General features: G+C 43.0%; 1 protein-coding gene across 4 annotated transcripts in view; it reads left to right on the forward strand.

Annotated features, from left to right (window-relative positions):
- The window catches only part of FSD1L (fibronectin type III and SPRY domain containing 1 like), an 83593-nt gene that overhangs the window by 24916 nt on the left and 33208 nt on the right, over positions 1–25469 (forward strand). For all 4 annotated transcript variants that reach the window (XM_073666625.1, XM_073666649.1, XM_073666668.1 and 1 more), the window contains exons 2-6: positions 3836–3931; positions 9492–9623; positions 11634–11735; positions 20434–20456; positions 22165–22286. In XM_073666625.1, the coding sequence (XP_073522726.1) occupies positions 3836–3931; positions 9492–9623; positions 11634–11735; positions 20434–20456; positions 22165–22286 (475 nt within the window). The remainder of the gene's footprint in view (positions 1–3835; positions 3932–9491; positions 9624–11633; positions 11736–20433; positions 20457–22164; positions 22287–25469) is intronic.

Genomic DNA, 25469 nt, shown 5'->3' on the forward strand with positions numbered 1-25469 from the left:
GTGTGAATGTACAATTTTCATAGTCATGAAAATACAGAAAAATCTTTAAATGAGAAGGTGTGTCCAAACTTTTGGTCTGTACTGAATATATATTATGAATGTACCTGAATTCCTAGTATGCAAATATAATCACGATAGCACAAGTATACGCTCTCTTTATTAATACTGTGAGCTCGATGTTTAGTCAGTCTTTATTACACACCGATGGGTTAGAATGAACATAACAGAACTACCTATAAAAGCCATGTCACATTGACACACAGACTTCTGTGCACTTTCTTGGACTGATCTACTTGGTTATTTATAGATTCACTGCTCCAACGGTGACAGAGCCAAGTCGTTTATTTCTGATGCAGGGAAACCAGAAACTGGCCTCCGGTGTCCTGGGCATTTACTTATCCTAGAAAGCAGGAGGATCACGGATGGAATCGACATGTACATATTGCCCAGAGAGGAATTAGCAAGTCAGATCTAGTGCACAAACCGCTTCCTACTCATTCTGCCCACTTCTGAAATTCCGCAGCCTCTGCCCCCAACCTGAAATGAAGCGTCATCAGTGACATCCGTTTCAGGTGCTGGGCTAGCACCTAACCTACTGAGCTTGAGTCAGTTGTCAATTCCAACGGATGCTCAGCAGATTCTTGTCACTGTGCAATATGCACAATCAGTTGCCCTGGCCTCCATACACATTGGACAGTTGAATTAGATGGATAATACAGATGCTGGATCTAGTAAGCAGAAAAAAACAAACGGTCTTTGTTATGTGTTATCATCCTCTTCGAATAAAACTTTGCTATTTCTAAGGCCTCATTCAGACGTCAGTGTTGTATGTTCGATCCCTGTTTTTCACAGATGCAGCACGTACCCATGATAATCTACTGTGCATTTCACATATCCATGTTTTTTCACAGACCAGGTGTACTTTCAAGACTCAGAGAGATGTCCGTTTTTCTCCTGTATCACAGATGTAAAGTGCCAATACAAGTCTATGGGTCTATGAAAAACATGGCAAGAGCCTTTCAATTTTTGTTTGAGGGATTTTCATCCATTCTTCCTTTGGAAAATGCTTCCAGTTCTGTGAGATTCCTGGGTAGTCTTGCATGCACTGCTGTTTTGAGTTGTAGCCACTGATTTTCTATGATGTTCCGATCAGGGCTGTGGAGTCGGTAAGCTAAACCTCCGACTCCTCAATTTCCATGCCACCAACTCCATGACTTAGTCTCCCTCATACATGGCTCATGTTTAAGTGATAAATTTACTGTAGCACAGATTCATCTCTGCTAAAAGTCTAGACCCTTAGATCAGGAATAGGACAGACATTTATAGGACACTTCATATCTTTCCCAAATTCTTATGAAAAAATATTCCCCCACAAACTGCATTGAACTACTGTACCCAATTTATTATATATTTTAGAAGTCGGAGTTGGTCCATTTTATTCCGACTCCACCAAAATGGGCTACGACTCCGACTCCACAGCCCTGGTTCAGATCAGGGGACTGTGAGGGCCATTGTAAAACCTTCAGCTTGCGCCTTTTGAGGTAGTCTATTGTGAATTTTGACATGTGTTTAGGATCATTATTCATTTGTAGAAGATATCTTCTTTTCAACTTCAGCTTTATTACAAATGGTGTTATATTTGCATCCAGAATTTGTTGAAATTTCATTTAATCCATTCTTCCCTCTACCCATGAAATGTTCCCTATGCCATTGGCTGCAACACAACCCCAAAGCATGATTAATACATCCCCATGCTTAATAATTAGTGAGATGTTCTTTTCCTGAAATTCTGTGCCCTTTTTTCTCCACACATACCTTTTGATCATTGTGGCCAAAGAGTTCTATTTTGACCTCATCGGCCCACAGGACTTGTTTTCAAAATGCATGAGGCTTGTTTAGATGTTCTTTGGCATACTTCTGACGCTGAATTTTATGAAGAGAACACAGGAGAGGTTTTCTTCTGATGGACTCTTCCATGAAGGCCATGTTTGTGCAGATGTCTCTGAACGGTAGAACAATGTACCACAACTCCAGAGTCTGCTAAATCTTCTTGAAGGTCTTTTCTCAAGCGGGGGTTCTGATTTGCCTCTCTAGCAATCCTGCAAGCAGTTCTCACTGAAATTTAGCTTGGTCTTCCATACCTTATCTTGACCTCCACTGTTCCTGTTAACTGCCATTTCTTAATTACATTTCGAACTGAGGAAAGGGCTAATTGAAAACGATATATCTTCTTATAGCCTTCTCCTGCTTTGTGGACCTCCACCATTTTCATTTTCAGAGTGCTGGGCAGCTGCTTAGAAGAACCCATGGCTACGGTTTTTTCATACAAGATTAGAGGAGGCTGAGTTTTTATAAAGCAGGGAAATTTGCATCACCTAACGATGATGGTGAACAAGCCATAACCCTAACAGGCTAATTAAGGTCTGAAACCTTGGCTAAAGTTCTCTGGACACACATCTCCAAGGGTGCCCAAACGTTTGCATCTGCCCATTTTCCTTTTTGTAATTTTTAAAATGGAAAAAATTTCAAAAATGTTTTATTGCATAAAATACAAAGGAAATGTGTCATCTTTAACTTTAGGCCTTTTAGAGATCATTTCATCATCATCTCACTTAACTATTCACAATAACAGTAATTTTGACCAGTGGATGCCCAAACTTTTACATGCCACTGTATATAACATTGCAAATGATGGGAGAAGTTTTGTACTTTATCCGTGAAAAACACTGACCGTACACAGATGATGCACTGATCCACAACACTGACACTGGTACCATATTTTCATATACGTGTTTAAACACGGATGTGTGAATGAGGCCTTATAGTGGAGTTGTCTTTTAGATATCTCGCAGATGCTATTTACAAGCTGCATTCATTGTAATTGGCAGATAAACACATACACGCATCAGATGACAGATTTCAATCAGATGGTAGTTTACACTCCAGTTTACAAAGATTGTTGTTGGTCCGATTGGATAGAAATTGGTCAGTTATCTGTATGTGTAAAAGCTCCCTCTCTGTTAGCACATCTTGTACAACTTTTCTTTCTACTGATATACTAGATTTTTGCAGGTCTCAACTCCAGTCTTCAAGGCCCTCATCAGATCATATTTTCAGCATTTCCTTAGTATTACACTGTTTATAATTCCATCACCTGTGCAATACTAAGGAAATGCTGAAAATATCATCTGATGGGGGCCATGAAGACTGGAGTTGGGGAACACTGCTCTATAGTTTCACACTCTTCCTATATGATAATACTGGTTACTAGTATTTACTTACTGGGCTCTGACTTTGTATTTGACTGTGTCCATGTAGTTTGCACAGATCGCATTTTACTACCATCTGCCGCTGTGTGAATCCACCAAATCAAACATTATTCTAAGGAAAACATTTGTTTTAAGGGAGGGTGCAAAATAAACCGGATGCGATGCCCTTTAACTAGTTCTAAACTTGAAGATACATAATTCAGTATTGCTAATAACTGTATTAAGTAAAATGCTCATTAGGTAAAACCTTAGTTGACCTGAAGCCTCAGTAGAGGGCTCTCCTGGCACCAGCACTGTTTGTAGATTAAACTGTCCTGGGAGGGATTATTGCTTATACGGCCGAATAATAAGATTTGCTCTGTAATCTGTGACTTCACGCTATCTGCAGAATCTGACTGTTGCAATGCATCCCTCATAGTGTCGACTTTCACAGAAGCTATCAGTAGTTACTACTGCCCATATTTCTATGCTGCTTTTTTTTTCTGTTTTATATTTTGCATGAAAAGATGGTGAACAGAAATTATTCAGATTATTTATTTTTAATATCTTCACTGTTTTGTCTTTAGGAAGCATTGCAGAGGATCATCACCACACTTGCTAATAAAAATGATGAAATTCAGAATTTTATTGACACTTTAAGCCATGTACTGAAAGGTGTGCAGGTAAGTGCCAAGAGAAATAACTTTAATATTTGCCTAAATTATGCAGATTAATCCACAGATAAGTGTAGATGTCTAGAATATTGATTTAGAGCAGGGGTCTCAAACACGCGGGCCGCATGCGGCCCCTCCGGCTGCTTCTTGTGGCCCGCAGGCACAGACCCCATAACGATCGCGGCTCTCTCCAGCAGCCGCCGACATCAGAGCTGTAATGCAGTGTATTACTGTGCAGAGACCGGCTCTCTGCACAGCAATAGCAGTGCCAGCCGCCGGCCTATCAGAGGCCAGCAGCTGACATCTGCATCGCAGCGCAGCGGCATGTGACGTCACTGCCATGCGCAGATGTCAGCTGCTGGCCTCTGATAGGCCGGCGGCTGACACTGGTATTGCTTTGCAGAGAGCCGGTCTCTGCGCGGCAATACACTGCATTACAGCGCTGATGGCGGCTGCTGGAGAGAGCCGCGATCGTTATGGGGTCTATGCCTGCGGGCCACAGGTGCAGAAAGGACACCGAGGGAACGGAGGACAGGTGAGAATCTTTTTTTTTCCTCTGTCATGTGAAATACAGCACAGGGGACCCTGTGCGCAGTATTGGGGGGGGGGGGCGGGGACCCTGTGCGCAGTATTGGGGGGGGGGCGGGGACCCTGTGCGCAGTATTGGGGGGGGGGACGGGGACCCTGTGCGCAGTATTGGGGGGGGGACGGGGACCCTGTGCGCAGTATTGGGGGGGGGACGGGGACCCTGTGCGCAGTATTGGGGGGGGACGGGGACCCTGTGCGCAGTATTGGGGGGGGTCGGGGACCCTGTGCGCAGTATTGGGGGGGGACGGGGACCCTGTGCGCAGTATTGGGGGGGGACGGGGACCCTGTGCGCAGTATTGGGGGGGGGCGGGGACCCTGTGCGCAGTATTGGGGGGGGACGGGGACCCTGTGCGCAGTATTGGGGGGGGGGGCGGGGACCCTGTGCGCAGTATTGGGGGGGGGGACGGGGACCCTGTGCGCAGTATTGGGGGGGGGGACGGGGACCCTGTGCGCAGTATTGGGGGGGGGGCGGGGACCCTGTGCGCAGTATTGGGGGGGGGGCGGGGACCCTGTGCGCAGTATTGGGGGGGGGGGGACCCTGTGCGCAGTATTGGGGGGGGGCACGGGGACCCTGTGCGCAGTATTGGGGGGGGGGGGACCCTGTGCGCAGTATTGGGGGGGGGCACGGGGACCCTGTGCGCAGTATTTTGGGGGGGGGCACGGGGACCCTGTGCGCAGTATTGGGGGGGGGGGGGACCCTGTGCGCAGTATTGGGGGGGGGCACGGGGACCCTGTGCGCAGTATTGGGGGGGGGGGGACCCTGTGCGCAGTATTGGGGGGGGGGCACGGGGACCCTGTGCGCAGTATTGGGGGGGGGGGGCTGGGACCCTGTGCGCAGTATTGGGGGGGGGGGCTGGGACCCTGTGCGCAGTATTGGGGGGGACGGGGACCTGGATTGGGGGACCATGTCTGCAAATATGGGGGACCTGGAGGGGAGACCATGTCTGCAAATATGGGGGACCTGGAGGGGAGACCATGTCTGCAAATATGGGGGACCTGGAGGGGAGACCATGTCTGCAAATATGGGGGACCAGTTCTAAAGGTGTATAGAAAATAAAATGGTATCACTAAAAATGTCACTTTGTCATGCAAATAATGCGGCCCCCCCAAATTAAATGTTTTTCCGTGTGCGGCCCATATGCCCAGCTGAGTTTGAGACCCCTGATTTAGAGTGTCCCTTCCTTCAAGGCAGATAAAGAGACTTTAAAGGATTCTCCAGCACCAAGGGCCTTTTAAAACATCAATTTAGTCAAGATGTGTATCTTACTAATATCTATTGTTCACCTTCAGTGTCTCATTTGTCTAAATTAGCCACTGATCGTGTGACTATTTGGATCTCTCATCACATCAATGACATCACATTTGTAGGCCCAATGAGTGTCTGCATCTGAACACAACGTTAACAGTGCCGTCTGCTGTCTGTGCTGGGCTCTCCTTCTTTGTAACTGAGTATGCCACGGACAGGTTACTTGGCATGTTCTCAGTTTGAGAAGGGAGCCCAGGCAGCTTTCATCGTTCCCTCAAAGACTCCTTGGCCATTTGAACCTGACTTCAATGTAAGTGCCAACAGATCCATACAGAACAGTAAAGTGACCTGTGGCTAATTTACACAACTGGGACACCTCGGTTAATTTAAGCGTTCTGGCTGTATTAATGGTTAGAGAGGATCTTCATAGAGCTGGACAACCCCTTTTAAGCAGGATAAAACAAGCCAGTGAGCTTGTGCAGTAGGAAGCTCCAGCCTCCCTCATATATAGAGAGATGTGCTCCACTAATACTGCTGGAGATAGCAGAGGTGCTGAGGTAAGAGGAGGCCGCTCACACTGCTGTGTGCCCTGTCTATATGAATAACAGAAGTATCTCCAGGTCACAGCAGAGGAGCTTCCTACTGCACACGCTCATAGTCATCTGTAGTAACATTCTAGGAGAGGTGCCAGTGAGCATGTGCAGTAGGGGAAGCTCCGGCCTCCCTCATATATATAGAGAGATGTGCCCCACTAATACTACCGGAGATAGCAGAGATGCTGAGGTAAGAGGAGGCTGCTCACACTGCTGTGTGCTCTGTCTATATGAATAACAGAAGTATCTCCAGGTCACAGCAGAGGAGCTTCCTACTGCACACGCTCATAGTCATCTGTAGTAACGTTCTAGGAGAGGTGCCAGTGAGCATGTGCAGTAGGAAGCTCCGGCCTCCCTCATATATAGGGAGATGTGCCCCACTAATACTAACGGAGATAGCAGAGATGCTGAGGTAAGAGGAGGCCGCTCACACTGCTGTGTGCCCTGTCTATATGAATAACAGAAGTATCTCCAGGTCACAGCAGAGGAGCTTCCTACTGCACACGCTCATAGTCATCTGTAGTAACGTTCTAGGAGAGGTGCCAGTGAGCTTGTGCAGTAGGGGAAGCTCTGGCCTCCCTCATATATAGAGAGATGTGCCTCACTAATACTGCTGGAGATAGCAGAGGTGCTGAGGTAAGAGGAGGCCGCTCACACTGCTGTGTGCCCTGTCTATATGAATAACAGAAGTATCTCCAGGTCACAGCAGAGGAGCTTCCTACTGCACACGCTCAGTCATCTGTAGTAACGTTCTAGGAGAGGTGCCAGTGAGCATGTGCAGTAGGGGAAGCTCCGGCCTCCCTCATGTATAGGGAGATGTGCCTCACTAATACTACCGGAGATAGCAGAGGTGCTGAGGTAAGAGGAGGCCGCTCACACTGCTGTGTGCCCTGTCTATATGAATAACAGAAGTATCTCCAGGTCACAGCAGAGGAGCTTCCTACTGCACACGCTCATAGTCATCTGTAGTAACGTTCTAGGAGAGGTGCCAGTGAGCTTGTGCAGTAGGGGAATCTCCGGCCTCCCTCATATATAGAGAGATGTGCCTCACTAATACTGCTGGAGATAGCAGAGATGCTGAGGTAAGAGGAGGCTGCTCACACTGCTGTGTGCCCTGTCTATATGAATAACAGAAGTATCTCCAGGTCACAGCAGAGGAGCTTCCTACTGCACACGCTCACAGGCGCCTGTAGTAACGTTCTAGGAGAGGTGCCAGTGAGCATGTGCAGTAGGGGAAGCTCCGGCCTCCCTCATATATAGAGAGATGTGCCCCACTAATACTACCGGAGATAGCAGAGGTGCTGAGGTAAGAGGAGGCCGCTCACACTGCTGTGTGCCCTGTCTATATGAATAACAGAAGTATCTCCAGGTCACAGCAGAGGAGCTTCCTACTGCACACGCTCATAGTCATCTGTAGTAACGTTCTAGGAGAGGTGCCAGTGAGCTTGTGCAGTAGGGGAAGCTCCGGCCTCCCTCATATATAGAGAGATGTGCCTCACTAATACTACCGGAGATAGCAGAGATGCTGAGGTAAGAGGAGGCCGCTCACACTGCTGTGTGCCCTGTCTATATGAATAACAGAAGTATCTCCAGGTCACAGCAGAGGAGCTTCCTACTGCACACGCTCATAGTCATCTGTAGTAACGTTCTAGGAGAGGTGCCAGTGAGCTTGTGCAGTAGGGGAAGCTCCGGCCTCCCTCATATATAGAGAGATGTGCCTCACTAATACTGCTGGAGATAGCAGAGATGCTGAGGTAAGAGGAGGCTGCTCACACTGCTGTGTGCCCTGTCTATATGAATAACAGAAGTATCTCCAGGTCACAGCAGAGGAGCTTCCTACTGCACACGCTCACAGGCGCCTGTAGTAACGTTCTAGGAGAGGTGCCAGTGAGCATGTGCAGTAGGGGAAGCTCCGGCCTCCCTCATATATAGAGAGATGTGCCTCACTAATACTACCGGAGATACCAGAGGTGCTGAGGTAAGAGGAGGCTGCTCACACTGCTGTGTGCCCTGTCTATATGAATAACAGAAGTATCTCCAGGTCACAGCAGAGGAGCTTCCTACTGCACACGCTCACAGGCGCCTGTAATTACTACCTAGGACAGGTTTCTGGCAGTGTAATAAGGTGACGGACATTTTATTTCTATAGTGATTACCTCTCTAGACAAAACAATTGAGATTTGCTAATTAAATGTATTATTTATGATGACATTTAGTTATTTTTATTTTCTATTCCTGGAGAACCCCTCTGAGTGTGTTGGCACAAAATGACTGTCCAAACCATGCACGGTGTCTTGTAGAGAATATAGTCTTGATAAAAATCAAACTTTAGTGTCCAAATCTGTTGCTGTATTTGTTAGAAATAGTTCTTTATGCATACATACTAATGAGGTGTTTAGTGCATCCTTGGTGCGGCCAAGCAGTTCAGTGCACCTTCCCACCTTCTTGTTTTCCATCCCCACCCTCTTCATCCTTCACAGAACACAGGAGAGGTCAGAGATCGAAGGGAAAACAAGTATGTGGGAAGGTACATTGAACTGATTGGCCATGCCAGGGGTGCACAGAGCGCCTCATTAGTATATTTTAATAAAGTAGTGTTTTGGTCAAACACTAGAACAGATTTGCACACTAAAGTATGATTTTTATTAGGCCTATGTCTCACAAGGTGCTATGCTTGGTTTGAACAGTCATTCTGTGTTGACAGACTCCCTTTACATTTTCTGACAGCTTGCCTTTTCTACAACCTGCTTGAATTCCTAGGAGCCGTCTTAGAAGTCATCATTCAGAACAGGAACACTGCATCTGGTGTTCTATGGACTAATAGGCATCAGACAGTCACTTGTATGGTGGTGACTAATGAGTCCATTGCACAAGTAGCCGTCTGGCGCTGTTAACTAAGGAGAGAGCTGAATGCCTTCTGCTGTTTGTTAATGACCTCTTTTCCCAGAGGAATGTTCATTTAGGATAGACATCTGTGAACAATAAAAGAGTGTACAAATAGTTGTTTGAGCCCTGGAAAAAAAAATCAGCCCATCCACTGGTCGTAAAATGTAGTTAAATTTAATATAATTCGTTTTAGAGACCTTGGATACGTTTTATTTACGGGGGGATTGGTGATATCTTTCTTGGCTTTGTTTTGAAGGCCAACTCTACCAAAGTGCTGTCAGACTTGGATGAAGAGTTTGATAGCCTTTACTCAGTGCTGGATGAGATGAAAGAGAGCATGACTAACAATATAAAGCAAGAACAAGCCCACAAAACCCAGGAGTTACAGGTGAGAGTACACTTAATGGTACTTTTATGTCTAGAACTGGATGCTGAAAAATGACTCCTTTTTACGGAATTAGGCTATATGCCCACGATGCAGAAATGAAGCAGAAATTTTCCTGAGCGAGCATTTCTGGCAGAAAAAACGCATGTGGATTTTACATGTGTTTTTCTGCCAGGGAGAAGTGTTTTTTAAGCTTTTTTTCATGCATTTCTGCATGCTCTTTTTCAAGCATGGATTTAAATTGTGTGACCAACTTATGCTGCTTTAAATGCAGCATCAATAGTAAAAAAACAAACAAAAAAAAACCCCTATCATACTTACCTCTCCGGTGGCCCCCGGTCTCCTTCTCCGGTGGCGTCCTCTGCGTCCCGCGGTGTTCTGAAAGGACCTGCGTTAACATCATTTAGTCAGCGGACAGGTCACGCGACCGCCGACGTCAGCGGTCACGTGACCATCACATGACTAAATGACATCACCGCAGGTCCTTTGAGAACGCCATGGGATGCTGAGGACAGAGGATGCCACTGGAGAGGTAAGTATAATGTTTTGGTTTTTTTTTGTTTTTTTCCTAATGGTACCCGGGCTCTGGAGGAGAGTCTCCTCTTTTCCAGACCCGGGTACCATCCACGCATTGAATCGCATAACATCCGCATGTGTACATGCTTATACTATGCGGTTTAATGCAAGTCAATGGCGGCGATTTTGCGGCGTTTACTCCCAAGAAATGGTTGTGCTGTAGATTTTTCCCGCAATGATGATCCGCAGCGGAAATTTCTGCAGTATGTGCACAGTACATGCGGATTATCATTGGGGAACATGGCAGACAACTTAAAATGCGTTTTTAATGCTTTTTCGCGGCGGAAATGGCGCCGTGGAAATGCATTAAATCCGCATTGTGGGCACACAGCCTTAAGGTTTGCATGTACATCAAATGAACATTTGTTTTATTTTCACGTCTTCATGTGAGCCCATTGCCGAATCTGCCAAACCTTTCCCTAGGGCTCCATGCTACCAACGTAGTCAATAAGTGATGTATGTCAAACCTAAATTTTATTATGGCTGCATTTGTATAAGGAATTTAGTGGTTAAAAAAATAACCCATCAAATATTTAACTTTCTTTTCTATGGTGGTTTAAATCATTGCAATGTATAAACAGGCCTTTACTTTTATTTGGGTCCTGGGAATAAATTAGACCAGGAGCAACACCTTCAATTTTGCTATGCCTTGCTTGGGTTTCTGGTTTACTCTGACACTCAAACTGATTGGTAAATTGGCTTTTTATTAAATTGTACTGAAGCAAAGATTGAAGGGAAGCTATCCTCAGAAAATGACCCATTGATTAAATCCTGTTTTTGTGTTAAATGAATTTTCAAAAAAATTTTGGCAATGTGTTTTTGTTCATAGCACAATCTGTATTAAAAATAAATGGTAGAAATGCAGCAATTTTCATTCTGACCATTTGGGCTTTATTAGACTCTAATTTTTGTATCAGGAAACAACACCTGTACATAGCCACAATGGTTAGATTTTGACCCTATGTTTTGTATTGAAGTGTCTTAATGAGCATGTGTGAAGATCAGGGACGGGGGCAAGGTCAACTGTGACATCGCCTATTGTGATTGTTGGATCTTGTGTTATCAGCTACAGGTGTTACCTGTCATTGTAATCCTGCCTCTGATAAAGAAATTACTGTAGACTCTTCCTGGAAGAACAGGAAGTAAGAGTCTAAAAAAATCCTAGTGGCCAGTGTGAAAACTGCAAGATTACTATTTTTTTTCCCTTTTATTTAAAATGTGTAAGATAAAATATCCCCAAAATTGCCTTTTTTAAAGTACTTGAAACCTTATTTATACATCAGTTCATTTTCTTATGATAGCTTCCCTTTCAGATCTGAGTATTTTGAATAAGCAGCATTAAGGATTTTGATTGTTAGCTTCTTGGCTCTTCCATCACATAATGTCACTCTAAAATCACACTTAACATTGCCCTCTGATATCTCCATTCTGTTCTAGAATCAGCTGTCCCAATGTACAAATGCCTTGGAGAGTTCAGAGGAGCTATTAGAGTTTGCTTCACGGTCGATGGACATAAAGGAGCCTGAGGAGTTTACCAAGGTACAGAAATGTGACATTGAAGAGAAACCTTTAAAGACATGTTTCTTCATACGTTCTTTACATATATACTTAGATGATGCTACTTACAGGAGCAAGACCTGCCTCTGCATGAGCATATATAGGTGCATAGCTAGGCACCTTCACTGGTTTCATGATGTTCTTGTTTTACTATAGTCAGATCGGCCATAACTATGCTCCGTACTGGTCAGTACTTTAGTTAAGCACCAACCAAACGTTACCTAAAAAGATTGTCATTAAAAAATGTGGCCGGGTGCTGACCTTGTAAAATGGTGAACTAAGGGCTAGTTGCCTACCCTTGCCCCACCAGCGTTACGGTGACTGGCTGCAGTAGTGAAGTTAGGTCTGCAGCACTTGACCTCTTCGGTCAGTCACTGGATCAGCAGTCTTATTCTACCTGGGCATGACTGCTGAATCCAGTGATTGGCTGCAGTGGTCACATGCTGTATACATCACATCACTGCAGTCCTATCAACAATCTCCAGCAAGGAACAGTGGAAAGTCAGAATATCAAGGGGCAAAGATAACGGTAGCTAAGTACTGCATGGTTTGTTATTTTACTGCATAACCAGCACACTGTCACGATTCAGCAATTTGCAGTCGCACAGAGTGACCTCAGATTATTGTCCTAAGCCTGGACAAAATTAAGGTTCCTTTGAAATGTCACAACCCAAATAAATATGAATTACTAATTCTGTAAAACCTATAAACAAAGCATTTAATATTTCTAAGGCACTAGTGACCTTTTTCAGAACTTCCTGCCCTATCCTCTGTCAGTTCCAGAAGAACTAAAAGGTATCACACGACATAATACTCAACCAGCAAGTTTTGTAAGGGCTTAGTGGGCTTATTTTTATATGCCAAAACCAGGATTGGTACTGACAGAGAAAACCTATAATTGAAAGCTTGACACCTGTTCTGTGTTTTGGAGACACTCCTGGTTTTCGCATACAAATACTGTTCAAAATTACTGATGTGTGAATAAAGCCTAAGGAAAATGAAATGACTTGTTTGTAAGTATCCCATAATTGATAGTTTCTTCTGATCCTGAAATTTGAAAGGTTCCTTTTGTATATCTGTTAGTTTTGACTTGGCATCATATCGATGGTACCATCTTAAGACTGGTGAAATTCTCATTGGTGTGGCTCCATTGCTTCCAACATTGTTTGATCATCATACAGATGTCCTGCCGTCAGATTCTGTTTACTTCTGACATAACCACAATTTCTCCTTTATAAAGTGATATAGCTCTATTAAGCGGCTACTAGGTCAGCATGGGCTGGTAGATACCAAAATGTCTTTATTGCTTATTAGTCACGTTGAGTAGAGTAGTATTTGACTAATCACTGCTTTAACAAAGCTGACTATACACATTAGATTTAATGTTGGCTGAAACCAGTGGGACTGAGCATTTAATGTGCATGAGGGTTTCCTGAAGTTTCCTCAATGACTAAGGTAGGTTCAGAAGGATCGAGTTGTTGGATTTTAGCCTACTTGGTCCATGAGTTCTCACGAGAGAAGGGCTGCATCACTTTAAAGCACCACTCCAGCATATTTTTATTTTAGTGGTGCCACTAATGTAAGTTCCCTGCCCCGAAGGTTTTATACTCACCAGCTGCTGTCTTCAGCTCTTCCCAGCTCCGGTCCTGATCCAAAATCTTGTGACTGAAACGTCTGACTGACCGGAGGTTAGAGGTAACAGTCACAAGCTCTGTGTGTCTAGGAGTGCCTTGTTCAGGCTGTCATAGACTTACATTGAGTTGTGACTTCCGGTCACCCAGCAAACAATGGAGTGAACTGGCAGGTCACAATCTGCAGAAGACCAATTTGAGATGACAGATGAAGACAACGGCTGACTGGTATAATATTAAGGGTAGGGAACTTCGATTAGCAGTAACAGTCCAGCATTTTTATTTTTATTTGACCATGGGAGTGGTGCTTTAAGGCCTCCATACACATTAGATAGCTGTCGGCCGACAGCTCTCTCTCCCATCTCCCCCATACACAGACATGCTCATTTCAGCCAAGCGCTCCAGTGTTCTCTCTGAGAGAGCCACTGCCAGACTCAAGTGGCAGCGGCTTTTTTCCAGTAGAACAAATGATAGGCTATTGTAGATCCAACAAGGATGTATTTTTCGGTAGGTCTCCATACACATTAGACGTCATTTGATGCCTCTGATATTGTCTTGCTATGTTCAGTTTAGACTAATGTTTATGGTCGCCTTTACTCCCCTTTTAAATAGCTAGCTGACAACTTTCTAAAGTGCATAGCCATCTTAAAGAAGCACGCCCATCAAAATTGTTATCCTCTTAATATATTGCAGTCATCATATTATATGGCACTGTGTACTTACAATTGTTCATTTTGTATTTCTACCAAGCTAATTCTTCTCTTTTCCATTAGGTCTATTATGACATCACATGATTAAAAACTGACTAGCTGAATCCTTCTGAGCTCTATGTACAAAGAGGATGTTAATTTTCTCTGCATGAGTCATGAGTCACTGCAAAAGTCCCTGGCAGGGGGGGGGGGGGGAGGAGGGAGTAGCTGGGTCAGGAATTCAAGAGGGGAATAAGAAATGAAGGGGCAAGAGACTTCCTGTTTCTACATGGAGCAGAGAAAAGAAGAATTGGATAGGTATAAAGGCAAAATGAGCAATTGTAAGTACACAGTGCTATATAATATGATGATTGCAATATATTAAGAGGATAAAAACTTTGAAGGGAGGAGGAGTGCTTCTTTAAATAACAGAGATCCACCTGTATCACACATGTGGAAAAGTGACTGCTCCTTTTTTGACAGAATTTGAAGCCCTGTTGCAGTTGTCAAAAATACCTGAAGAAATTAGTCAGCAAACAAATGAAATTTTTGGTAAAATGACGGACCGTATTTTATAGTTAGTGTTGGGAGACGTTGGTGTCCATTGTTTTATATAGAACAGGTAATGAAAATACTAGTGCAAATGTTAACCCAACTTGAAAGGGGGCGCAAAAAGACTGTTAAAACCAAGCTCAGTCGCTTGGTTGGACCTTTTTACCATGGCTGAACCATGGCTGAATAGTTAAGCATGCCTTTCCACATATTTGCTTTCCATCTATCTCTGTAGGATAAATGAGAAAACAAGTCGCTGTTAAAGTGCGTTGAACCTTATGACAACACCAAGGGTGCACTGAGCACCTGTGCTTGGTTTGAACAGTCTTTTTGTGCTGAAAGACTTTACTTAGTAAAGTATACTTATTTTTTACCGTGATACACACCGCTGTATTTTTAGTGCCTATAGTAAATTTTAGCTTGTTCTGAGTACAAAAGTAGCATTTGTCCTGCTTAACGTCTCCTCTAGTACACTAGCTAAATATAAAGCAACATAGCAAACATGCCTTCTATGATGAACTGCAAGCCAGGTCCTGCTAGTCTGAGATGAGCTCCAATATAAAAAGCTGTCCAGTGAATTTCTGCCACCTTTCAAGATCAAAAACAATAATTTTATGACAAATATACAATACTGTAAGGGGAAAAAAATTCTCCACTTCATATGAGAAACTTTTAATTTGGGAACAGATAGAGGCAAGTTATAACTTTAGTCCGCATGTTCTTTGTTTCCCATCTGTAGGATTCTTAACAGCCAGCCTTGTTTCAAAGTGCACAGTGAATAGCTTAGTAGGCGGCATTGGGAAGCAGTGGAGCGTAGGGATGGCATCACTAATCAAACACAAGCCTTCCAGACGTGGGAAGAATTGTTTATAGTGCGTCTCAATTCTACTCACGGCCACTGGAAACGGAAGGGGAAATTTCACGTTTTCAACAATATTAAGATTTGAGAGTCCTCAGTGGTTGATACCTTTTAATGGCTAACTGAAAAGATGGTAACAAATTGCAAGCTTTCGAGACTACTCAGGTCTCTTCATCAGGCATAGTATACCACAAAATCAACAACAATCAACAAAATTCCAGTCTCTTTAGTTTTTCATGAAATTTGAAATACTTTACTATAGTTGTATTCATTGGTAACCAGCTCGGCTGTCTTTCCAATGCTGACTGTCCATTTATCCGTGGCAACAAGGTCAGTTTTTTTATTTTTGGGCCTCAGCTGTTAACTGGTGTCAAAACGGCATCCATTGTTGTTCTGCTTTTTGTTACCAGTTTCTACCGCAAAACTGGTGAGCTGAATCAAAAAATGCAGCAGGGGCGGACAAGGGTTGAGAACTTGACTTTTTATTTTTTCCGGACAGCTCATCGAAAAACCATGGACAGACATTGGAAAACCATGATAAATCATTATGGTTATAAGTGATGCATGTCTATAGCCCATAATTCTGATATCAAGAAATCAGCAGCAATACTGTAATCTGCAAAATAATTACATTCAGAATAATCTGAATAAGTTTCTTCTGCTTCAAAAAAAATCACGGACTCCTTAAAGAGTAACCATCGTTTTAATTTGTATTTTATAAATCCATAGTACACATGAAAATAAGCAACTGTGTAATATATCTTATCAGAGGAATCGGCTTGTTTCTCTGCCAGAATTGATCAGTCATTATCAAAATTCTCAATTCTGAGATAAATCTGTATTCAGTGAAGACTTTCCCATTACTGAGATGGGAGATGGCAGCTGCTACTGATGGGATTCTATGTAGATGGAAGGAAGGAGGAGCCAGAGACAGAGCTCCTCCTCCTATCTACACAGTTATTCTCCTTTTAGCTCCAATAATACAATTATTATTATTATTATTATTATTTATTATTATAGTGCCATTTTTTCCATGGCGCTTTACATGTGAAAAAGGGGTATAATACAAGAACAATTACAATAATCTTGAACACAATGTGACAGCGACTGGTACAGGAGGAGCGAGGACCCTGCCCGCGAGGGCTCACAGTCTACAAGGGATAGGTGAGGATACAGTAGGTGAGGGTAGAGCTGGTCGTGCAGCGGTATCGTGGAGCGGTGGTTACTGCAGGTTGTAGGCTTGTTGGAAGAGGTGGGTCTTTAGGTTCCTTTTGAAGGTTTCCACGGTAGGCGAGAGCCTGATGTGTTGGGGTAGAGAGTTCCAGAGTAGGGGGGATGCACCGGAGAAATCTTGTATGCGATTGTGGGAGGAGGAGATAAGAGGGGAGTAGAGCAGGAGATCTTGTGAGGATCGGAGGCTACAGATATTGTTGAGTATGGACTTTGCAGATGTCCTTCATTACCTTTGCTGAACATATCTTATGCTGTGTTGAACCATGTAACCAGCTTTTTATTGATTTTGACTATCTCTTTTCTGCACAGCCTATTAAAAAAAATCAGACCGTTAATATTTATACGGACACATTGGAAAACCACAGTAAATCATTGTGATTATAAATGATACATGTCTACAGCCCATTATTCTGATATGAAGAAATCTGCTGCGTTGACTGTAAAATGATTACAGTAAAAAAAATTACAGACTCCCTTCATTTTTTTTTTTTTTTTTTTACAGACCGAGCAAAAAAGTGCTCTTGAATTTGGCGACCCTGATACCTGTCACAAAATAAATACAATTTATTTGCTTATGTTTGTAACACAGTAGTTATGATGAGAATTACAGCCTGACGAGGGTATTTTTAGAATTTCTATATGTTGTATTAAACTTGTTATGTAAATTGTAATCCAAAATTAAATGGAATCTGTCAAAACAATCCACTTCACCCTTCCAAACTGTTTGTGGTCAAGTTGCTTTCTGAAAGGTAATGTCATCCACACCTTTAATAATTTTCATTTCTATAGTGCCAACATATTCCGCAGCACTTTACATTTTACAGGGGACTTGTACAGACAATAAAATACATTACAGAATAACAATAATCACATAAATGAACAGATACCAGGAGGAGAGAGGGCCCTGCTCACAAGCTTACAATCTATGAGGAAATGGGGGAGACACGAAAGGTGGATGGTAACAATTGCTCGTATTGTATGGTCAACCATCAATGTAATAAATAGGGTAATCACATAATGCTAAATGAACCAGTCACCAACCAGTATGTGAACAAGTACAGACACAGAAGTCTATTTAAGTACATGGGAGTGTGAAAACAGATGATACGAGGTTCCTGATTTGGAAGGAAATTTTTTATGGGGAGAAAAAAAAAGGGGAATAGCTAGATAGATGAGGCGATAGGCCAGTCTAAAGAAATGCATTTTTAGGGCACGCTTAAAACTGTGGGTATTGGGGATTAATCGAAGAGTCCTGGGTAGTGCATTCCAAAGAATTGGTGCCACACGTGAGAATTTTTGGAGACGGGAGTGAGCGGTTCGGATTATTGAGGATGTTAATCTTGGGTCATTAGCAGAACGGAGGGCACGGGTAGGGTGGAGATGTAGGGCGGTGCTGAAGCATGGAGCGCTTTGTGGGTGAGGGTGATGAGTTTATATTGAACTCTGCAGTGGATGGGTAACCAGTGCATCGACTGGCACAGGGTGGAGGCATCGGTGTAGCGGTTGGCGAGGAATATGATCGTGGCTGCTGCATTCAGGACAGATTGGAGAGTGGAGAGTTTAGTAAGAGGGAGGCTGATTAGTAGAGAGTTGCAGTAGTCCAGACGAGAACGAATCAGAGCGACAGTAAGAGTTTTTGCAGAGTCAAAGGTAAGAAAAGGTCGAATTATAAAAATGTTTTTGAGGTGTAGATGACATGAGCGGTCAAGTGATTGGATGTGGGCGGAGAAGAAAAGATCTGAATCAAGTATGACCCCAAGACAGCGGGCTTGTTGCTGGGGAGTAGTGGATTGAGGAAACACAAGAAGTTCAGTTTTTGACAGGTTCAGTTTCAGATAGAAAGAAGACATAATGTTAGAGACGATGGAAAGACAATCACTGGTGTTTGGTAATAATTCAGGGGTGAGGTCAGGAGACTTAAGTGTATAATTGGGTGTCATCAGCATAGAGATGGTACTGAAAACCAAATCTACTGATTGTTTGTCCAATAGGGGTGGTGTATAAGGAAAAGTGGAGGGGGCCTAGGACCGATCCTTGGGGAACCCCGACAGTAAGGGGAAAAGGGGAGGAAGAGGAGCCATCAAAAGATAGGTAGGAGGAGAGCCAGGAGAGAACAGTGTCCTTGAGCCCGATAGAGCAGAGCATCGTGAGGAGGAGCTGGTGATCCACATTGTCGAATGCTGCAGAGAGAGCCAGGAGAATCAGCAGGGAGTAGTGACCATTAGATTTAGCTGTTGGTAGATCATTAGAGACTTTAGTGAGGGCAGTTTCAGTGGAGTGTAAAGAGTGGCAACCGGATTGTAAAGGGTCAAGAAGAGATTTATCTAAGAGATAGCGGATCAGACTGGAGTAGACCAAGCGTTCCAAGAGTTTAGAGAGGAAGGGACGATTAGACACAGGTCTGTAATTAGCAGCACAGTTTTGGTCGTGGGATGATGTTTTAAGTAATTGATGTATACTGGAGTGTTTTTAGATAAGGAGGGAAATATACCAGATGAGAGAGAGAGGTTAAATATTTTAGTTAGGTCAGGGGTGACAGCCGGGGAAAGGAACTGAAGGAGATGTGAGGGAATAGGGTCACTGGTGCAGGTAGAAGGGCGAGCAGATGCAAGGAGCCTGATCACTTCTTCCGTGACTGGTTCAAAGACAGAGAGTGAGATAGATGCAATGGGGGAGGGAGGACCGTGCATGCTGCACCTTTAAAAGTAATTCTCTATACATGGAGCCTCTGCCAGGCTCCTCTAGTAGCGGCTTGTCTGTTAAAGAACAAAGGATCGGCAGTTTGAAATCTGACATTGGATTCTTTTCTTCCCCAACACTATATGTGGAGGGCCCATAGACCCCTTACTGTCTGCTGAACGCGTCGATATCTGAGAACTCGGCCGACATTATTCTAATATGTTTGGGGGCCTTTACTTGCTCATTTTAGTTCATAAGGTTACTTGTTCTGGGCGTGTCAAAGCACTTTCCAAGCCTCTGCCTCCCTGACTATTCCTCTCCTAGTCCCACCTTCCTCTGATTGACTACACAGCTAAGGAAGGCGTAATGGAGGCAGAGGCTGGAGAGATGCTCCCATGATACACAAGCCTCATTTGCATATGAATTGAAAAATCACTTTTCTAGTCAGTGAGCAACACATTTCATCAATAAAGATGTGGAAGACATTATCTTTCAGAGAGCCACGTGATCATCTAAATCAGTGTTTCCCAAACCCCATCCTCACGGCCCCCCACAGGTCATGTTTTCAGGATTTCCATAGTGTTGCACAGGTGAGAGAATTCCTGATGCCCTGATGATACTTCAATCACCTGTGTAATACTAAAGAGATCCTGAAAACATGACCTGTGGAGGGCCGTGAGGATGGGGTTTGGGAAACACTGATCTAAATAGTTTGGAGGTTCCATTGATCTGATAGATTCCCTTTAAGAAGAGATAATGGAGGATGGTACATTCAGCTTCTTTTCCCAGTTCAAGAAAACAAGTGTTTGTTGTACTCTCTTTTCTTTGATGCCTGATGATTAACTCTTCTAATTAACATTGCTGTTTCTTGTCTTTCTGAATTACACAATGACTACTTACATGTGCAGAGGACCTGAGTGTGATTTTTGTTTTGTTTTTTTCTCTCTTCTTGCCCTAAAATCCTGCATGGAGTTTGCTGCCCTCCTTCACTTGCATGGATACACTAACTTTGCTTTCTCTCTTCTTCTTGCACCAAGGCTGCCAGACAGATCAAGGATAGGTACTGTACCATTATCCTCTTTTTTTTCCCTATTTTTTAACCATAAATGTTTGTGTTTGGGTATTGCGATTGCAGTGTATTTTGTAACATTTTATGTGCTATTCTTCTACCACAACTAATATAGAGCAGATCACATAATCCTTGGCAGTGCACAGAAATTTAAGTTACAGAAAATCTGTCCTCTAAACACACCATTATTTGTGAAGGATGATTTGCTCAGCATGTTGTGCCAACTCGAGGGTTTCCCACAAATCAATAGATCTTGGATTAAAAATAAGTTCCAAAATTGAATGTGTTAAAAATAATGTTTGTGCTGAGATAATCTTATAAATGTGTCCCTGCTGTGTACTGTGTAATGGCTGTGTCTGACCGTACAGGAACATGGTCTGATTATACCACAGCTCCTGGACAGGGGAGGACGCAAAAGAGTATACAGACAGTACAGCATGGGATCACAGCTACTGTTTTCTGTGAGGTAAAACCTGTTTAAAAACAGCCAGCAAAAGCTTTACCTCACAGAAATAATCATCTGTGATCCCTTACTGTAATGTCTGTATAGTCTTTTGCTTCCTCCCCTGTCCAGGAGATGTGGTATGATCAGACCATGTTCCTGTACGGTCAGACACAGCCATTACACAATACAGGAACATTTTTTTTTCCAATTGTGGAATTTATTTCTTATTCCAAGATCTGTTGATTAAAATGTACTTTGTTAATAGGAAAACCCCTTTAACAACAGATCATTGGATTTCCTCTTGATTTTCATAGCTTTTGCTGTTAACAAGGCCATGTTTCTAATGAAATGTCTTCTCTTTGTCCTAAACGGTGCCATTTCCCTATTGAGTTGACTGCCAGAAGCAATCCCAGATTTCCCTTTAATATATATCTTCCATTTTCATTCAAATCAGGGAGTAGGCATTTGTTGCCATTTGTTTGATAACTTTTATATGGTAGGTTCTTCAGATGTAGCCTAACAAGTTCTGGTTCCGATCCTGTTGGCAGACCTGACCTACATATGTCTGTCCCTATTGAAACACATCAGTTTGATCATTAATGTGTATTTAAGTAGAGAATAAGTGGTATATATAACTGCAGCCTTGGAGCTCATCTAAAGGAACATTGCATTGGTCATATTAAAGATCCAATAGGACAAACCATCATTGCCTTGAAGGGAGACTTTGGTGGCTATAGGGGCTTTCAGCATACACATTAGAATAACATGAAGTGGCTTTATTTGTCATTTATGTAATATGTTTAGCCAGTCAAACTCTTTGTAAAAACAATCTAAGAAAGAAACCCATTCAGTGATAGTGGGAGTGCTGTGTGTGACAGATTTGCTAAGTATGTAGACTTCTATGGCAGACTTACTAAACTGAATAGAAGTGGATGTAAACATAATGATTCACTAATCCTGCACACCTAGATAATGATGGGTAATGATAATATCCTATTCCTATGGCGCTACAGCAAATGTTTCCAACCATAAAGGCATTGATTACTTCATATTTGGCTCAGTTCACTCTTGCTCAGCCAACAAAGCTCTTCTGCAAAATGTATATGTGCCTATCCAGTGATTAGCACATCCACCATAAACTCCAGATATTGGTGGTATAGAACAGATAATTGCCATTCATTTTGGTACAGGTGCTAATACCATATTGAGAGTCACTTTATGATTGTCTTTTCTCCATATTCTTCATTCTAAAAGGGTCACAATGGCTGCTGCCTTCCGTCTTTCACTGAAACCAAAGCTCAGTGACAACATGACACATTTGATGGTGGATTTTTCCCAGGAAAGACAAATGCTCCAGTCCTTAAAATTCTTACCAGGTAATGGGATTAATAGCAATGAATAGAATGACAAATGTAATGTTGTATATGCAGATTGCCTCTTCAGAGAGGAAGAGGACTAGGACTCTAGTGCAAATTGGGATTCTGGTTTGGCTTTTATCCTAAGTCATGTGACAAGGCTCGTCGATATTGACTTTTAGGATTGCTACTTCCAATAGGTGGAGCTAGAGTTCTTGTCCTCTTCCTCTCTGAAGAGACAGTTTGCATATTTAATTTCCCAGAGGAGCATGCATGGCATAGGTAAATCCGCTCACTCTGACATGCCAAGCTTGGCTTGTTACTCTCCACAAGGAGAAATGTTGCCCCTTAGATCCCAAATGTAATGTTGGAGTTTTCTGTAGCAGGATGAATATATTCTGTATATATTGGACCTGTTTCGTCAAAGGTTTTTTTTATATATAATCTCATCAGCAAAGGAGATAAAAAGTGCACATGCACTTGGAAAACCTGCAGGTGTGTGTGTGTGTATCTATGCCACTGTGCACAATACAGTTCCATATATGTCAATCTCTCCAGTGTCAAATGTATTAAAAAAAATTGCTTTTTCTCAGCTGTATGGAATCAACTAACAAAAGGACAATCTTAAGGTACTCTTTTAGAGTTTGCTAAACATACGGTAAATTTAAAAACACAATGTAAAAAACGCAAAGGTTCATAAATGCAGTTGTGCCTGAGAATTACCTATCTGAAGTCATCCTGGGGACTTAAACTTTCAAGTGGTTTTAGCATCTGTAGTAATTAATTTGACAGAATGATGAATATGATAATCAGAAAAGATGTCAAATGTTGCTTTTCATCCTATACTTGTCCTTAGATGTCCATCCATGTTGTAACATAATGACCTACTGCACTGATCATTGGCACTAAGCACTCGGGCTTGTAGTACTTATTGGTACAGTGTGATCCATAATAGCAATATTTACATGTATACTTGCAACTAATGTTGGAGAGTGTTCTAATACTTTTTTTCAAATGGTTATTTCATGTTTTAAACTATGGGACACTTTGTTATGGGGCAATCCATTTGCAATATTCTTGTTTTTGGTGGCAAGAAAGGCTTTATCAAAGTTGTGTAAAAGATCACAACTTCTGTTTTAACTGAGAAACTCCACCAAATTGCTACTTAAAGAGTGCATGACACCATCAATGTACACAATGCACAAATGTAACTGCATAAAGTGCCTGGTCCCCTGTAAATATATTGTCAAATACAGCATCTAGCATGCATCCCTTTTTTTCCTGAGGCAGCAGGCGGACCACCAGCAAACAAATGTAACATAGCAAGGTAGGTTGAATAAACACCTAGGTCAGTTCCACCTTTCTCCCCCATTGTACTCCCTACACTAACACTACACTAGCTTACTGGGACTAGGCCTCACAAATGTAATATTACCATTTTTATTATTACAGCTCTTTTACAATTAAAAAGGAACCAGTTGATAATTTTTTCATTAGTTTTATATTAGTATTACTCTTGTGATTCTAGTAATGGTATTACTAAAATCCCTATGCCTAAATCTGTTGATCCAGAAGAAGGCAAAAAACCCAGGACAAATTCAGCCAATTTGCATCATGGGGAAAATTCCTTCTTGACCCCGAGAAAAGGTGATCAGTCCTAGAACCCTGGATCAAACCTAATTATGATACTAGTTATGTAATTACTATTACCGAATTAAATGTACTACTATAGGCGTAATATTTACCTGTAGCCCACAATGTTATGTGTATCAAGGAAATCATCCAGCCCTTTTTTGAAAGCTGTTATAGTGTCGGCCATCACTACCTTTTGTGGCAGGGCATTCCACAGCCTGACTGCTCTGCCTGTAAAGAACAACTTCCTGTTTAGGTGCCAAAATCGCCTTCCACCCTTAAAGAGTGCCCCCTGGTCCTTCGTATTGTCTCTGGAAGGAATAAGTCATGTGCCAGTCCTTTGTACTGACCACACATATATTTATACATGTAAATGAGATCCCCCCTGAGGCATCGCCTTTCTGAGCTAAACAAACTCAACCTTTCCAACCTCTCATCATATGAGAGACGTTCCACCCCTTGTAATAATCTAGTTGACCACCTTTGAACTGACTCTAACTTCTGAATATCCTTTTTAAAATGTGGACCCCAAAACTGGATCCCATATTCCAGATGTGGCCTCACCAGTGATTTATAAAGGGGTAACAATACGTTGGGATCTCGGGATTTTATTTCTCTTTTTATACATCCTAAAATCTTGTTTGCTTTTGCGGCTGATGCTTGACATTGAGTACCGCTGCTCAGCTTACTTGTAACCAGAATGCCCAAGTCCTTCTTCTGTTCTGTAGTCCAGAGTAAACTCCCATTTAATGTATATGTAGCAATAGGATTACTCTGTCCTAGGTGCATTACTCCACATTTATCTACATTAAACCTCATCTGCCAAGTGTTTGCCCATTCAGTCATCTTATCCAGATCGTTCTGCAATATCGTTGTAACATACCTGGCGGCGTCCTTGCATGGTGGTCCATCTCCCACTGTGCAAGAGGGCGCACTTGATCTCCTGTCCAGAATGTCTCTCTGGCTTCCCTCCATGCTGTCTGTTTGTGTCTGTTTCTGCTGCTTAAGGGCGGCGCCCGATCACTTCCTGCCTTTTGTACCTGCTGTGGGTCACACCCCTTGTGCGTCCTCAGCCTATTGCTGTCTGTCACTTGGTATATAGCTCAGCAGCTCCCTTCTATCCCTGCCTGAGCATAGTGTTTCCTTCAGTGTGTGCTTGCACTCTGAAGGTGCCAGGTCCCGTCTCTTGTCTCCTGCTTTTTGTATCAGTTCCCGTGTCTGAACTGAGTCCTGTATGTCTCCTGCTTTGCGGTATCAGCTCCCGTGTCTGAACTGAGTCCTGTATGTCTCCTGCTTTGCGGTATCAGCTCCCGTGTCTGAACTGAGTCCTGTATGTCTCCTGCTTTGCGGTATCAGCTCCCGTGTCTGAACTGAGTCCTTTCTGTGTTCTCTTGTCTGTCCTGTCTGAACACGCTCCTAGCCTGTTCCTCTCGCCTTCTAGTGGCCGATTTCCTAGACCCGCTCCTGTGTCTGGTCTGTCCTGTCTGAACACGCTCCTTGCCTGCTCGTTCCGCCTTCTAGTGGCCGATTTCCTAGACCCGCTCCTGCGTCTGGTCTGTCCTGTCTGAACAC

This window comes from Phyllobates terribilis, unplaced genomic scaffold (genome assembly GCF_046119375.1).
Source record: "Phyllobates terribilis strain yellow unplaced genomic scaffold, ASM4611937v1 Scaffold_1__5_contigs__length_1240528914, whole genome shotgun sequence".
Lineage (NCBI taxonomy): Eukaryota > Metazoa > Chordata > Amphibia > Anura > Dendrobatidae > Phyllobates > Phyllobates terribilis.